Source organism: Tupaia chinensis, unplaced genomic scaffold (genome assembly GCF_000334495.1).
Source record: "Tupaia chinensis unplaced genomic scaffold, TupChi_1.0 Scaffold145208_1, whole genome shotgun sequence".
NCBI lineage: Eukaryota > Metazoa > Chordata > Mammalia > Scandentia > Tupaiidae > Tupaia > Tupaia belangeri.
The window spans coordinates 809,825-826,030 of NW_006205068.1; the positions used below are offsets into that span (position 1 = coordinate 809,825).

At 58.5% G+C, this 16,206-nt stretch overlaps 1 protein-coding gene across 1 annotated transcript in view; it reads left to right on the plus strand.

Moving 5' to 3' along the window:
- Positions 1–16,206, plus strand: part of TTYH3 (tweety family member 3) — a 37,485-nt gene that overhangs the window by 1,073 nt on the left and 20,206 nt on the right. Inside the window, exons 3-5 of the mRNA XM_006167899.2 lie at positions 15,519–15,688; positions 15,825–15,936; positions 16,117–16,186. Coding sequence (XP_006167961.1) covers positions 15,519–15,688; positions 15,825–15,936; positions 16,117–16,186 — 352 coding nt within the window. The remainder of the gene's footprint in view (positions 1–15,518; positions 15,689–15,824; positions 15,937–16,116; positions 16,187–16,206) is intronic.

Consider the following 16,206-nt stretch of genomic DNA (forward strand, 5'->3'; position numbering starts at 1 on the left):
CAGCGGGTGACATGGGGCCCCTCGGAGTCGCGGGGTCAGGGCCTCCCCAGGTCACAGCCTCCTCCTCTCCCGTGATCGTACCCCCCCAGGGTCTAACGACTCTCCCCCTCATTGAGGGTCATGCCCCCCCCCTTTCAAGAGTCTGACTATTTTCCAACCCCGTGGAGGGTCTTGGCCTTCTCTTCCAGGATCTTGGCCTCCCTCAGGGTCTAAAGACTCCTCACTCCCCTACTGAGGGTCAGGGCCCCTTCCTTTTTCCTGGGCCTCTTCAGGGGTCACCGGCCCCTTCTAAAGGGGCTGAAAACCCTGCATTCCCCATTGAGGTCCACAGCGGCCCCCCTCCAGATTCTGATCATCTATTCTGGTGAAACTAAGCCCCCCCTCCCCCCCTTCCTGTGATTACAGGAGCCATCTCCCTGCCCTCCACAGAGCCCCTCAACCAGCTGTTCATTCCCCAGCTCCTTTCTATCACTAGGGGCAGCCTGGGACACTTTCCCAGCAGAGCCCCTTACCCAGGGACCCCCAGGGCTCTGAAACCAGAGCTGAAGCCCAAACACATTGGATGCAGGCAAGAGGGGATTCCTCACTCCCTCACCCCCAGCTGGGGAATCCCACTGCCAGGCTTTTGGTGAGTGAGTGGCCTGGGCAGATGCCAGGCCTCTGTGGCCGGTAATAACCTCCTGCTGGGCAGTCAGGCTGCAGGGATGTACACACAGTGCTGTGGGAGGCTGAGAGGGGCAGAGCTTGACCAGACCTGATGGGGCGGCCAGGGGCCCTTTGCAGCCCTTTCCCAGTGAAGCCCTAGGCTTGGCATTATGCCAACCCACCCCCACGCCCCCACTACCTCCAGCGCTGAGCCACAGCAGGGTAGGAGACTAGGCTGTGAGCATTTCCTTCCTGCCTGGAGATTCGGATTCCAAAGACCCATGATCAGAATGCCTGGTCACCAGAGCACCCCTGGGTTTCTCTCCAGGCATCATGGCAGAGCTCTATGGTCGATGGGAACTGCTTTGCTTGTCAAGATGGCTTGGAAATCCAGTATTCTGTGGGCCATGTAACACCTTGTCTATGCAGAACTCTGTTCTCTGTGGCCTCTCTTATCCGGAGGAGAAGAACCGGAAGTAAGAATGAGGGTGCTGTGGGGCAGCCCGCCCTGCAGGAGAGCCAGCTGCTCTCAGCTCAGTACTTACCTGCTGCTCAGGTCCACCAGCTCCACTGATTGCCTTTCTAAGCAGATTAGAAAGGGGGTGAGGGATTGGCCCAGGCAAGCTCAGAGACAACAGGGAGGAGAGAGGCATGGCGTTGTATAAAACCTAAGGCCCACGTTCTAGGAAAAACCCAACAGGGGCTTCAGTGTAGGGCCAACATGCACTCTGCGCTCCCCAGGAACCAACATGGGTTCTGATGGCATTATCACTCACTTCCCTGGAGGACTTTGTATGCAGAGAGAAGAACATGCTTTACTTTGAAAGTTCTCTGCCCTGAGGGCTTGGCCCATTTGTCAATTCTGAAGCTTAGGGGCAGCTCCTGGGACACCCAGCGTGGCTGTTTCCTGCTGGCCTGTGGGCTGCCACCTGCCCAGGCTATGGACCACAGTTGCCCTTGCCATGCCTTGGCCCTCCTGGGCACACAGGTTCCAGGACATGCGGTAGGGAGTGAGTAAGGTGCAGGGGCGGCAACAGCCAGGCCCCTCAGCCCTGAGAGGCCCCCGTTTGTGCCCCCTTCCCTGCCTTGCTCCCTGCTCTGCTGTGGGAGTGCTCTGACTCACCCTCTCTCCTACCTCCTCTCCTCCAAGCAGAATTAGCCACTGAATAATTCACAGCGTGGAAACCAGCCCGTCTCTGTCCCCCGCCACCTCTGCTCCTAGCGAGGGGCTGTGGAGCAGGCCAGGCCTGGATGCTTGTCCTGCCCCTGCCCTTGTGTGTTGGTGCCTTGGGCAAGCGCTTGACCTCTCTGAGCCTTCATCGCCTCATCTCGCTTTCTGGGCTGTCTGTGCCTGCTTTGCTGGGTCATGGGTGTGGGGGCTGGCAAGGGCCAAAGCGCCTTTCATGGCTGGCTGGGCAATGGGTCTGTGTGGACTGGTGTGGAAGCCCCTGGATAGGCCTTGCTGACTGTGGAGAGTAGCTGCCTCCCATCCTCCTGGTGTCCGCAGTACCTCACCCATCCTGGCGTGGGGCACTGTCTTTGAAATTTGTGTCCTGCCCCCACCTGAGCTGTGTCCTGCTGAGGGGGACTGGGGCCTTGTGGGCTAGCCAGGGCAAAGCTGGGTCCTGTGTGCCGGGAGTCTGGGAGCGGTAGGGGGAGACCAGCCTTTGTCCTCCTTGACTATTTCCTGCCCAGGGTCTACGATTGGGAACTCTGGTGAAACCACAGGAAGACTCCCCCACCCCCACCCCCAGACCCTACTGCAGGGACTGGCCGTCACTAGCCTTTTTCACACAGCCCTGGGAGACAGCCCCATTGTGCACATTGTACATGTTCGCACACTGAGGCCCGAAGAGCAGGGAACCGGCTCGGAACCACTGGGCGATTGGGGGAACAGGAGCAAGAGTCAGCGCTGGGGCCACCCCTCTGCAGGGGTCTGACTGTGGGATCACGAGCTGATGGGCTCCCAGAGCCCCAGCTGCCTCGTGTCAAAGGCTCCAGCAGCCTTTGCCAGAGTGCGGTTTAAGATTTCTCTCTTGATTCTTGGGCTCCCTAGCCGCTACACCCTCCATCTTTTGGGGGCCCATGATGTGTACTAAGTGGACAGGCCACTGGGAATATGTTGGTATGGGTTCTATAGGGCCTGGTGGTATCTGTGGGAGCCCATAAGGGGCTTTTGGGGCCTGCCTGTACCACCTGGGGCTGCCGGGGCGGGGCATCACCAGCAGACCCATAGCTGCTCATACTCCCTAGCTGGGGCTGCCCAGGGCCTCATCATGGGGCCTCTGAGTGGTGGGGCTCTGGTTTTACAGGGGAGGAATTGGAAGCCCAGAAGAGGCTTGAGATTCCCTGCCAGCTGAGCTGGCAGGACTGGATCCAAATGCCTGGGGACCAGGAATGGCCTGGGGCCAGTCTGTCCTCTGTAGCGAGAGAGCTCCTTGGCTTTCTGATTAGGCAGGCCTGTCCTGGCTGTGGCAGGGGTCCCTGAGCTTGGGTAACTGACTTCATCCAGGAATGTAGGTGCCCAGGGTGGGTGTTAGCCCTGTCACTTCCTTCTGTGTGATCTTAGGCTGTCTATCCACCTTTTCTTGCTTTATCTGGGGGAGGGGCTCTGCCCACTCAAAACTACCAGCCCTTTGCAGCCCTGCATGACACTGTGTCCTCGGGCAGGGATCAAGCTCACATCCTCTGCTCTCAGTCTTTCTTACGGACCTCACTGGTTCTGGGCAGGCTAGAGGCTGCCAGTTGGTGGAAAACAGTCACAGCCTGTGGTGAGGTCAAAACAGGGGCTGTGGAGTCCAATAGTCAGGGAAGGCTTCCGGGAGGAGATATTACCTGGCCTTTCATAAAGGCCAAGACCCAGGCTGCCAGGGCTCAGAGGGCTGGGCCTGGCCTTTCTCCTTGTGCCAGCCTGGAATCTGGCACACAGTCGGTTCCTCAACACTCAGGCCTTCTACCTCAGATAGTTGCGCTTGTCGGACTTGCAGCTTATGGAGCCAGTTTCCCATTAGAGCCTGAGTGCTCAGATGTTTCTGTTGAGACCCTAATGGTAAGCCCAAGTTAGCACTCAGAGACCTTAGAAAAGAGGGTTTTAGACAGTAGGGCCAGAGTGTGCAAAGGCCCTGAGGCAGACAAAAGCCCGAGCTTGAGACTGAGCCCCAGATAAGGGAGCCTCTGGTCTGAATGTGCACAGGGGATTGTGCTGCTTCAGGAGGTGTGAGCTCTCTCTGCCCAGAACTGTGCCAGCCCGCAATGAGTGGCCGTTCAGAGAGAATTTGAACTCTAGGTCACATGACCGTCAGGGCCAGTGGTCTTCCTAGTAGAGCTTAGAGCCCAGCTCGTAAGAACACAGCAGCTCGGTTTAATGCTGCGACCCATGCAAGGTCAGCTGCATGCCTGATTGCAGGCTGGTGGCAGAGCAGCAGTGTCCTCTGGGCAGGGCTGGCCTTGTTGTCATCCACCCCACTAATCTGAAGGAAATTAGCTCTGGTTATAAAAACGGCGTTTATCGCCTGTCTCCTAGTTTGCAAAAGCAGTCCACATTCATGGAGGGTTTGGGAAGGGGAAGAGCATGAAGATGAGAAGGTCCTTCGTGCTGGCTTCCGTCCACGCACTTATATCTGAAGGGTGGGTGTCACTGAAATCTGGAATCGCGCCGAGCAGCCTTTTTGTCACCTGCTTCTCAAAAATTGTGTGGGCCATTTTCACAGTCCTGGGTCCAGATGCTGCGCAGCATCCCACAACGCCAGTCAAGAGTCTGAAGTTGCTATGACAGAGTGCACAGTGCCGTGGGGAGCTTACAGAAGCTTCTAGAGCAAGGTCTGTTTAAGGAGCTGATCAGCCAGACTCAGGATGCAGAAAACAGACCTTGTATTAGGAGGTGTCAGGGAAGCCCCCCTAGGCACACTGGTTCCGAATATTTTCACCTGGGCCAGTGTCAGGTGCAGGGAGAATCATTTGTCTGCCTTTTGTCTAGGGGACAGGAGGCTGATGGCTAAGTCCTTACTCCCTGGATGTAGGCACTGGGGCCTCAGCCCACCTACCACCTAGCATCTTGGTGGTGTTGTACCTGCTCACCTGGCCCTGTTTTTGAGCCTTTTGGTAGCTCCTGGTTTTTGAAATTCTGAGGATGCTGTGGCCAGCTCTGTCCCCACCAGCCGGTAGGTCTCCGATCATTTCCTTAGGGTACAGTGCTGGGCCCTTCAGAAGTCCTAAGGAGGTAGATCTTCCAGCTTTTGCTGAGTGTGTGGGCATTGGAAGGAGGTTCTTCCAGTCAGTGCCAGGGGCCTCTCCAGTCTGCATCTGCAGAGACCCTTGCCCCCTTTGCAGTTCTTGGGCTTTTAAGCCCAGCCCTAGGCCCCTGTTCTGGGACTGCTCCAGGGCTCTTTCTTCCTCCCTGATCTCTGGAAGGGCCCCTCTCGACTGGGCTGTGCTGCCTAGGGGACATGCAGGGAAGGCGCGTCAGCTGTGCTGGCGGCTGGCCAGGGTCGCTGGGTCAGGCTCTGGGGTGCCCCTCCCCCACAGACAGTTCACACAGTTCTTGACTGAAAAAGAGGAACTGAAGCTGCAGCCAGGGGACTGGGACCAAGAATGTGGGAAGTGCCTTATGTGGCTACCCGGGAATTGGGGCATGGGACAGTGGGTGGGCAGTAGGTATGGAAGGATGATAAGGCGGCCTACCTCCTGGGGCTTGCAGAGCACCGTCCCCCAGCTCTGCGCTGGGCCTCAAAATGGCCATTGGGGACTTCTCATGGTCTTGGGGAGGTGTGAGGTCTACAGGCTAGGTGCTGCAGATCAACAGGGAGGAGTCTGCTGAGTGCACACCAGGCAGTGTACCACTCATGCTGCCAGAGGCAGGTATAGGCACTTTCCAGCTCTAACGTCCTGAGGCCCCTTCAGAATTGCTGCCTGACCAGGGACCCTGTGCTCCCAAAGGGTCCATGACACAGTGGCCATCTGCTGAGGCAGTGGGTGCCTTTTGTGCTGGGAATAGGGCTGTGAGGGCTGCAGTGGGCATTGTTCAAGGCCTGGACTCCAGCCCAATGCCAGAGGCAGGACAGGGCCACAGGCTACATATGTTCTTGTCTGGGTGCTGGGGCTCCGGGGAATGGGCAGGTTCTGCAGGTGGGTTGGGCAGTGGTTCACTGGGAGAGGACCTGTGCAGAGCCCTCTGCCCAAGGCCCTTTGTCCCTGGATGGGCTCGTGCACAGTTGCACAGCATGTGTCTAGACAGACAGCAGGACTCAGCTCACGTGCACACGGATCCCACTCAGCCTTCAGTTGGAGTGTCCTTCTCCTCCAAAGGGAGGCCAGCTGAAACCTGGGTCCCCATGAAGGGCAGACAGATGTGCCATGCAGGACAGTACCCACTGTGGCCAAACCAGGCCTATATAACCAGTTCCTTCTGCCTCTGAGGAGGGCACCATCCACAGTGCCCCTGCCCAGCCCTGCCTGCTCTGATCCCACATGGAGGGGCGTGCCAAGTCCTCGAGATGCAGTTCAGTTCTGACCCCTGAGATGGGGCTGGGCCATTTCCATGGCTGCCTCTCCCTGGTTGGGAGCTGGGCCCTGGGGCTGGGCTTCAGTATGACCTATTGGGCAGCCAGGACCGTCTTGTGGCTCCTGACTGGACCTGAGGCTGTGGCCAAGGTCACCAGGGTGGCTGGTCAAGAGGCACATGCAGACAGGTGGCAAAGAACAGGGGGTTTTCTGGGTGTTCATATTGGGAGATGTATTTGAGCACCGACCAAAATAGACACACGCTGCAGCAAGGGCAGCTCCTCCTGCGAGTTCTTTGGTGTCTGTTCTCTCCGCAAGGGGCGTGGGCTGAGCAGCAGGAGTGGGGGGGCCTCGATGCCCCTTCCACACTGACCCCCTCAGGCTGCAGGTGCAGCCAGGGGCTTAGCCTTTGGGGAGACCAGCAGGAGTCTCTCTGGCAGCCTCAGCCCACGTCCTGCTTCACTGGGTCTCTTTCCAGGCGATTCCTGGAGGGCACAGGCCAGCCTGTGTATGCTCCGGAGGCGTGTCTGTGTGCAGCTGTGGTTGCCTGGACCTCGGACCTTGGAGTGGGGGACTGAGACAGAGATGTGGGCCCCTCTCCCCGGCTCCCACGTGGCTCTGCTGGCTGCACTTTCTACAGCACGGCCACGATCTCACCATCATGGAATTTGTGAAACCCAAGCCAGCCTGCTGGAAAATCTGTTTTTAATTTCTGGCTTGCGTGGCCAGGAGCCTGGGCCGAGCATGTTGGAGGTGTGGGGGCTGCTCCCAGCTCAGCTCCATGGCTCAGGCCTCCTCAGGCCCCCAGACCTCACCCAGCCAGGCCTGGGGAGGCCTATGAACCCAGGCTCCTGTCCCATGTCAGGGAGACCCCAACTACACTTTGGGGTCATGCTCTTGTCTGCAGGGCAGGCTAGCCTACCGGGTGACCTGGGCACCCAGGGGCAGCGTGTGACCCATGTACAATGGGTGTTCAGGCCTGGGCTGTCCTCAGTGGAGGCCTTGCCAGGAGGGGACCCCAGACACAAATACTATGGCAGTGGTGTCCTGTTTGCCCTCTCCCTACAGGAGGGACTGAAGACACCTGTAGGTTTCTAGATGGGACTGTTAGACCAGAGCCTCTCCTTGGGGAGAGGGACCCTGGCTACCCCACCCCCCAGATACCCCTAAGCCTTGTAACTTCCTTTGGAGAAGGGCTTTGGCAGTTCTAAGGTAGGGTGAGATGCCCACCTTGGAGGCAAGTGGTGGGCACCCCTCCCCCCCGGTCCAGTCCTGTCTAGCCCCATCCTGCCTTCTCAGAGTCCTCTCTGTCACTGGCACAGTAGGTTCAGGCTCAGGCCTGGTCCTCACCAGTGGCCCTCCAGCACCCAGGAGACATTTGTAGCCATACCCGGGCCAGGCCCGCCTGCTCTGTCTGGAGAGCTTTTCCCACCAGGCACAGTGCCCAGGGCAGTCCAGGTGACCAGCTTCTAACCTCAGTTCTTCTTGGATCCCGTGACCTCTGAGCTTCTCTGCCCTGCTGGAGTCTTGGGAGCCCCTACCCACCTAGCAGAGCTCTGTCTGGTGTGTCTATCCTGCCCCAGCACCTTGTTCTAGGCTGAATGAATTCCATGAAAGCTGATGTCTTCGATTACCAAGGATTACCTGGTCCTGCCTGAGGGTCCTCTGTGGTGTTCCAGTGAGGCAAGGGGGACACCCTCTGTGAGACTCGGTCCCTGTTCCAGAGAGGCAGGGGGACCCTCTGCATGACTTGGTCCCTGCTCCAGTGAGGCAGGGAGGACCCTCTGTGTGATTCTGTTCCCGCTCTAGTGAGGCAGGGGGGACCAACCCTCTGTGTGACTCTGTTCCCGCTCCAGTGAGGCAGGGGGGGACACTCTGTGTGTGACTCAGTCTCTGCTCCAGTGAAGCATGGGGGACCAGCTCTCTGAGTGATTCTGTCCCCGCTCCAGTGAGGCAGGTGTCCCCGTGATCGCGCTTTGTCCCTGGCATGTGCAGGCGCAGTGTGCTGAGCCCCCACCCTGTGTATTTGAACTTCCTCTCCTCCAGCACGTGATTCTCAGTCCCCTGCCACAGCTGTTCTTGCCCGCCACCTTCTCTCGGGCTATGGAGGCCGCTCCTGCCTCCTTCCCTACTACGCTGCACAGCATGGCTCCCACCTCTGGGAACTCACTGGTCCCTTCAGGTGCTGGGGACATGACGGGTATGGTCACTCCACCAACTGTGTGGCTCAGTGGCCTCAGCCTCTCTGAGCCCAGCAAGGTCTCTAGGACTGCTGGTCTCCTGGTCTTCCCTCCTGCCCCACTGATCACAAGACCTGAGAATGAGGTGTGGGAATGCGGCCCCTGGGCTGGGGGTGAGGCAGCTGTGGGCCTGCATTCCCTAAAAACCCCTGTGAGGCCTGCAGTGGGGTTCCCAGCCTGGCCTGGGCTCGGAGGGGCTGTAGAGGAGCCAAGTGGCCTGGGCAGCTCTCAGGACCAGTTCCTCCCAGGGAGATGGGTGTGTGAGTGCTAGCCTATGGGGGCTGTGGAGTCGTGGGATGTGTGGTTCTGTGTATGCTCTGCGGGTGATGAGCTTCCTCAGGAGCTACTGTGCCAGTTCCACTGGGAGCAGACCCGAGTCACATGTGGCCATCTGGCCACAGCGATCTGGGTCATTCCTGCATGGTCCATGCCGACGCTGAGCCTGGCCTTGCATGTGTGACTGACGGACAGGCACCACGTCTAGACTGGGCTTGGGGGTGCAACAGATGTGGGTTCAGGGCAAGGCATTCCACTTAACAGGCGAGGAGCCGAGGCTCTCGTGGACACAGGCGCAGAGCAGGATTTGGACTCTCTCTGACATCATGGGAATATTCTGGAAGAGGTAGCCTATACTGCATGTTAAGGGGCAACGGGAGTTTTCTGAAGAGGAGAAGGTTCCAGACGCAGGAACAACATATGCCTGGGCCTGAGAGTCTAGCGGCAGAGAGCCTCATGCCTCTGCCCAGTCCTGCCCTCCCTTCATCTGCAGTGCTGCGGGGCTCCCCTACCAGCCGGAGCAGGAAAGACCTGGGAGGCCTGGGGCTTGGCGGATCCCCCATAGGCCTGACCACCTTGGAAATGGACCTAGTCTGATTTGGGACAGGGTGTGGCTTCAGATCCTGAGCTCTCTGGTTCATTGGGTATTTCTAGAGCAAGTGGGGTTTGGGGGTACTAGGGCGCTAGGGGGAAATCTGGCACAGGGCAGGGAGGGGGGCATCCTGGTGAGTACAGTCCATGGCTTTCGGAGCTGTAGGATGGAGTGGTCCAAGGCCGAGAAACAGGAGCACAAGGGCTGGGAAGGGGTACCCGAGACCACAGGAGAGGTGGGTCACCCATGGCCCCCGGTGCTTGAGGACACAGCGCTTGAGTGCTCACAGTACGCACCTCTGCCGAGCCCCCGTGGCTCCTGGCAGCCAGCGTGGTGGCCAGAGGCTTAGGATCCGGCTGAACAGATCACCTCGCCTGACTGAGCCCTTATATCACGTCCGCCACAGACGGAAAATTCCATGTGGTCAGAGCCCAGATGCTGATCAGACATTTCCCATTCTCTTTATGAATGGGCCCGGGGAGAAGCATAGCGGACAGCAGCCCATGGAAAGAGGCAGCTGGGCCACCACCGGAATGCAATGGAAGACTCCTCTGACAACCTGGTGTGGGAGCTGGCAGTGGTCATGTGCCAGGCACCATCCCCTGAGACAGCCGGCTCAGGCCTGGGGCAGTAGGCGCCCTGACCCTCAGGCAAAAGGAAGCAGTGGCCTGGTTTGCGGGCTTCCCAGTGCCCGGCCTGGCACATCCACAGACGAGGACAGGCTCTACTTGTCCTCAGCAGTGGGTGTGGCCCTGGGCAGGCACCTGGCACCCCCTGCAGCCATCTCCTCAGTGTAGCCCAGGCAGGTGCTGTCACCTTCCTCACTCTGTGGAGCTGCATGGGGCTGTTGTGGTGGCTTAGGAGGGACAGGCCCAGCCTGAGAGGCTGGGGTTGAGAGGGGGTTTCTGTCTCCTGAGCACCTACTATGTGCCAGCTCTGTGCTGTAGTCTTGGGAGGTAAATTAAGCCTCAGGCTCAAAGGCAGTATATCCTCCCCAAGACTCAGTCCTCTACCCTTGATGGATGGAGAAGCTGTGGGAGGTGCAAGCAGACCCCAGGGCACAGGAGTGGGAATGAGGTCCTTGTCCTCAGAGTCTGGAAGCACTTCCTGGAGCCAGGCTAGACAGACAGGAGGGAGTAGGGTGAGAGGACACCTGTGTCTGGACACTGGCCTCTCTTGAGAGCAGGGAGACAGGAGTGAGGGCACCTGTCACTGCCTCCAGAGGTTGAGTGACTCATTCTCAGGTGAGCCCCTCTGAGTCCCAGGACACATTCTCACCTCTGGGAGCTTTCTTGGGCACTGGTCTTTTCTCTGCCTCACTCCCACCCCCTTGACTGACCAGAGTGGTCAGTCCTCCCCCCAGAATGTGGGCAAGCCTGTCTCCTCTGACAAGTGTCCTAATGCTCAGGGTCCTGGAGAACCCCTCCCCTGGGAGGATTGAAACTGGAGAGCTCGTGGGGCCACACATTCGCTTGCCCGTGTGTGTGGGCTTGCGCATGCACATGCGCAACAACATGCACTTGAATGTTTATATGGGTGTGAATGCACACATGTGCTCACGGATGTGCATGCTGGAGTACGGATTCATGCTCGTGCCTTGTCTGTGAGTGTCACTGAGCCCCCTTCCCTGCCCAGCCCGCAAGACAGCAGAGCTCGACCAGGAAGCAGTGGCCGCGAGATTTTCCTGGGGGCTCCCTGCAGAGGCACTGTTCTGAGCCTGTTCACGCGTTGGCTCAGTTCATTCCTCACCAGGCCCCACTAGAAAGTGATGTTATTGCCTCAGTTTTTTTGTTTTTGTTTTGAGAGGTTTTTGTTATAGGGCGCGTGTGTTCACCAGAGAGACAGAAAGTGAGACAGAAAGTGAGAAGTCACTCCCAAGGGGGGATAGCCACACTGCAATCTTCTCCATTCTCCTCTTGAGAATTTGGACATGCACACACACGTGCCCGGAGTTAGTTTAAGCCACCGGGTCCGGGAGTTGAACCACAGTTGACCACGTGGGAGTCCAGCGACATAGCCATCATGCCAACTGCTAGTCTCAACTACCTCAGTTTTATACACAAGGAAACTGAGGCACTGACCCAAGGTTATATTCTAGAACCAGGTGGAGCAGCATTCAAACCTCACATCCTGGTTCCCCGACAAACCCCTCTTAGACTTGAGTTTTGAGGGTGACTAGGGGGTCCTGTCTCCTATCCATGGTCCCCTCCCCTCCCTGTGCTTCTTTCCAGCAGTAGGTGGTCCTCAGGCTAAGAGGTGAGACGGGTGTTCCTACCCTCCATTTTGGCCCTGGGGGACTAGGGCCCCACAGAGACTGTCCACAAGTGCTACACACTGAACAGGGCCCACGTTCTGGTTTCCTATCACCTCCTACTGGCCCTTGTGGCTCCCCAGGCCCTTTTCTCCTGTGACAGGCCCAGAGAGGGCCTGGGAAATGGCACAACCATTTTACAGAGGAGGAACGAAGGCCAGGGAGCAGCAGGGCCTGAGCACAGATGTGAAACCTACAGGTGGCAGTACTAGGGTGCAAGCCCAGCTGGGCTGGGTGCTGCTGGGGGCCTCCCATGCCTGGGCTCAAGATGGCTCCAACAGGTTTCTGTTTTTGTAATTTAATTATAAAAGTAGCACAAGTTCACGGTTTAGAAAAAAATCAGAACCACAGAAGAGTGATGCTAGCCTAGACTGCCTTTGTGTCGTGGCTGGGTGTGGTCAGCCCATGGCATTCCCAGGGCACACAGACTGCCACTCAGGCCTTAGTACTGGCCCCTCCTTCTGCCCGAAGGTTCTTCCCTGACCTTCTGGACTTGGATGTCTGCCCTCAGGGAGGCCTACTCTGGCTACTATTTAAAACTGCAGACTCCTGGGGGCCAGCCAGGTGGCATAGAGGTTAAGGTAGCTGGAGCCCGAGTCGCAGACCCGACAGCTTGAAAAACACACCAGCCATGTGCACATGTATCCCCAAATCCTGAGAGGACAGTGGAGAAGGGATTGCAGCATGGTCATTCCCCTTGGGAAGTGCTTTCTCTCTCCATGGTAAGCACACATGCCCTATAGCAAAATGAAAGAAAGAAAGAAAAAGAAAGAGGAAGGGAGGGAGGGAGGGAGGGAGGGCTGGAGAGAAAGAAAGTAAAATGCAGACTCCTTCTCTGTTCCACTTTTCCTGTTTTTTCATGGCCCCGCTCATCCTCAGGCCCCGTAGCTGACTTATGATGAAGTTAGTGCCAATCTCACCTTACCACCTGTGGGTGGCTCTGAAGGCAGGGAGCACTGTCTGTGGCGTCCTGGCATGTGCCTGGCACCCAGCCATGTTTCACACACGAGCAGCCAGCCAGCTGCCCCTCACCCAACCTGACTGCCAGGGCGCCAGCCCTCTATCAGTGCCATCTGTGGATGGGCTCACCTTGCCTTATCCCAATCCTGTTTGGCCAGTGATGTGTATCTTGCTGCGCCTCCGTGTTTGTTTTTTTGTTTTTTTGTTTGCTCATCTGACAAATGGGAGTGGGTGGTCTGGGCGCTGCTGATGAGGTCTCTGGGCCTATGAGCTCTTTGATGTCTGTGACTGTCTGAGCACTGGGTGGACACACCAGAGCTTGGGTGCCTGTGTGGGTTCTGTCTGCCTCACGTCTAGGATCACCAGTCCCTGCCTTACTCTCCCCCGGGGCGATTTCCCTGTGAGGATGTGTGCTCTCGGTGTGGGATGGAGCCCAGACAGGCTCCCCTGGAGTTGTGCCCTGTACTGAGCAGCAATGAGCAGTGGGGATTCAGGGTTGTGGGGGTGACACCAGCCAGGGCCTGGGAGCCTCTGAGAACAAGAGCAGAGAGGGAAGGCTCACATGACCCCCAGAGTTGCAGAGAGCCCAGGGTGTCCCTGTTTATGGAAGTGCAGATGTCAGCTGTCCCCACAGGCCTGTGCTGCCCTTTGCCTCTGTCCTGCAGGGAAGGGAGGTCACCTGCTGGTGGGGTTGGCACCTCTGCTCCATGCCCTATCCTGTGCAGGTGAGGGCAGGTCCAGGGAGCCCATAGATGCTGGGCATGCCTGGTGCTGGATGTGGTAGAGGTGGTGCTGGGATCAGGGACTGTTCGGTAAGCCTGCCACCTCATGGAGTTGGCCTCTGGCCCTCAAGCAGGTGCTTAATTCGCACCTGGAAATTCCCACTGCCTGTCCTGTCTCCACCTCCCTTTGTGACCTTAGGCAAGCCTTCCTGAACCTCAGAGACTCTTCTAATGCAGGGACCTGGTGGAAGCCCTGGGTGGATGGATGAGGTGGCTCTGTGCCAGCCAGCAGGGTGGGTAATCAGGCCCCTGAACACCCCTCTTGCCAGTGCAGAGACAGTGGGCAGCTGCACTCCAGGCTGAAGAGTGGGAAGGCGCCCACCCATGCTGCCCTGCAGTCAGCGCGCTGGGAAACCTTGGGGCTTAGTGGATTCTTGGGGCACAATGCAGCTGTCCAGGGCTCTACCATGCGACCACAGCATTATGGGGGAGCCCTGGCCTTCTCAGGGGTCCCACCCATATAGTGTCCTGAATAGAGGCAAAGGCCCAGTCTCCAAACAGCCTGCAGAGCACTAGCATGACTTTACACCATGGTTATTTGGTTCCCAGCTCACGTTGATTTGATGTGAGTTCTCAGTGAATGCCTCCCAATGTGGGGGGGTCTGTGGCACCTGGGAGTCAAGCAGGGAGTGGCATCCTACTGCTGCCTAGCAACTGTCTCCTGGGAGATAGTCTGCTGGGAACTGCTGCTACAAGCCAGCTGTCCCAGGGCCCTCCAGGCTAAGCTTCTGTCCCAAAGGGGCCATGCAGAGGGCATTCCACTCCAACAGCTCCGCAGGCTCAGGCTCCAAGGAGGGCACAATGCTGAAACAGTTCCGGGGGGGCAGTTGAGGGTGCCCAGTGGTCACCCCACAGCACTGATGTCCCCCTCATTAATACCCATTCCTCAGGCACCTCAACATCTGTCTAGTACTTAGCCCCATGAGGAAGTACAGCCCATGTCAGCTGCCACACTCCACCCTGGCACAGGCAGGAAGTGTGCCGAGGACTGGAGGAGCTGCGTGGGAGACCAGGCTGTAAATGGCTGCTTTTGAACCCAGGGTATGGGATTTGCAGACCTGAGTCCTTCATCCCTGCTCGGAAGCCTGGTTTGTTTATCAGTAAAATGGGGGTGAAAGTTCATGGCTAGGGAGCTGAAGAGTGAAGAGCCCAGAGAGGAGGGGCCGTGCCTGTTACCCTCCCTCCCCGCAGCGGTGCTCAGACGTGTCATTGCTCTGTAAGTCAGCCGCTTCCAGTGGGAGACACCCAGCTGCGGGGCAGGAGGGCACTGGTGCTTTTTGTGTTCTCCTCCATGTCATGAAGCCTGGGGAACACAAACTCAGTTCTGACAGAGTTGTATGGGATTGGCCCGCGTGGATGGCGTGCCCTGGGGCAGCCCTGGCAGGTGTCCGTGGTATGTGGGATCCACCAGGCAGTGCCCACTTCCCAGTCCTGAATGCAGTTCCTCTGAGGGCTCAGGTGGGAAGGGCCCCTCCCTCACCCAGCCCCCAGACATGCTTCACACTGTGTCCCTCAAAAATGCTTTCATTTGTTCCCCATTTTTCTAACAGCCTCTAAAACCACAGCACTGTGACTGGGAAGGAGACCCCCTCCTAGGACCAGGGTAGGAGTGTTCAGAGCCTGTCCGCTGCACACTCCTGGGAGTGGTGATGAGGCTGGCTGGCTCACACACCACCTCCGCACCCAACTCTGCCTGGCCCTACAGCTGTGCGGTCACCTCTTCAGGGCAGGCAGCATAACCCCTTTCTACCATATCAAAGAGAAAACAGGCTCAGGGAGAGATCCGGGCTTCCTCAGCCATGCGACCAGTCAGCACTGGTTCCCTGTCTCCCGTCTCCTGGCTACCCACCACCCTGCGGCTCCTCTTAGGGCCTGCCCTAGACTCTGGGGGCCAAGAAGGGGTTCCCCATGACCTTGCCAAAGAACATGGAGGCCTTGATCTGGCCCACCTGGCCTCTCAAGTGGCATTTGGGAAGGAGGCCTGATGTCAGAGTTGAAATAGCCAGTGTGCAGACCAGGCCTGGGTGACCACCAGCACAGCACTTAGGTGTCTGGAGCCTCCACCCCTCACCTGTAAGTTGGAGACAAGGCTTTGGGGAGATTTAAATGGGAGTGTGGGGGTCCCCGGGTCTGGATGGAATGTGAGATGTGCTGCTAGCAGTGGGGGTCTTGGGGGTCCCGCCCTCCAGCGCTGCCTCCCTGCCTGCCTTCAGGCCCTGCTTCTCCTGGGGGGCGCAGCCCTGGCCTGCCTTGCCCTGGACCTCCTCTTCCTGCTCTTCTACTCCTTCTGGTTATGCTGCCGGCGGCGCAAGAGCGAGGAACACCTTGACGCCGACTGCTGCTGCACCGCCTGGTGCGTCATCATCGCCACGCTGGTCTGCAGGTGAGCGCCGCCGAGGGAGGGCGGGGAGGTCCTAGCGCGGGGAGGGGCGGGGCCGGCCGGAGACGGTGTAAGGGGCGTGGTTGGGGAGGAAATGGGGCCGGGCAGGCAGCTCTCATTGGCCCGTTACCTCTCCAAGCGCTGGCATCGCAGTGGGATTCTACGGCAATGGGGAGACCAGTGATGGCATCCATCGGGTCACCTACTCGCTTCGCCATGCCAACCGCACTGTGGCGGGGGTCCAGGACCGCGTGAGTGTCCGCGATGTTAGGGGGCCGGGAAGTGCGCTTCCTGCTTCTAAACCCTGTGCATGTGCGGGTCTGAGCTCCGGAGCTTGTACAGGCTGCTACTAAGCGCATGGGAGGAGGTGGGAGGGTCGGAGAACCGGGTGCATGCTTCAGCCTTAGGCGCCTCCCTGGTCCTGGCGGCAGGTGTGGGACACGGCAGCGGCCCTGAACCGCACAGCGGAGCCCAGCCTACAGAGCCTGGAGCGGCAACTGGCTGGGCCGGCAAGACCGCTC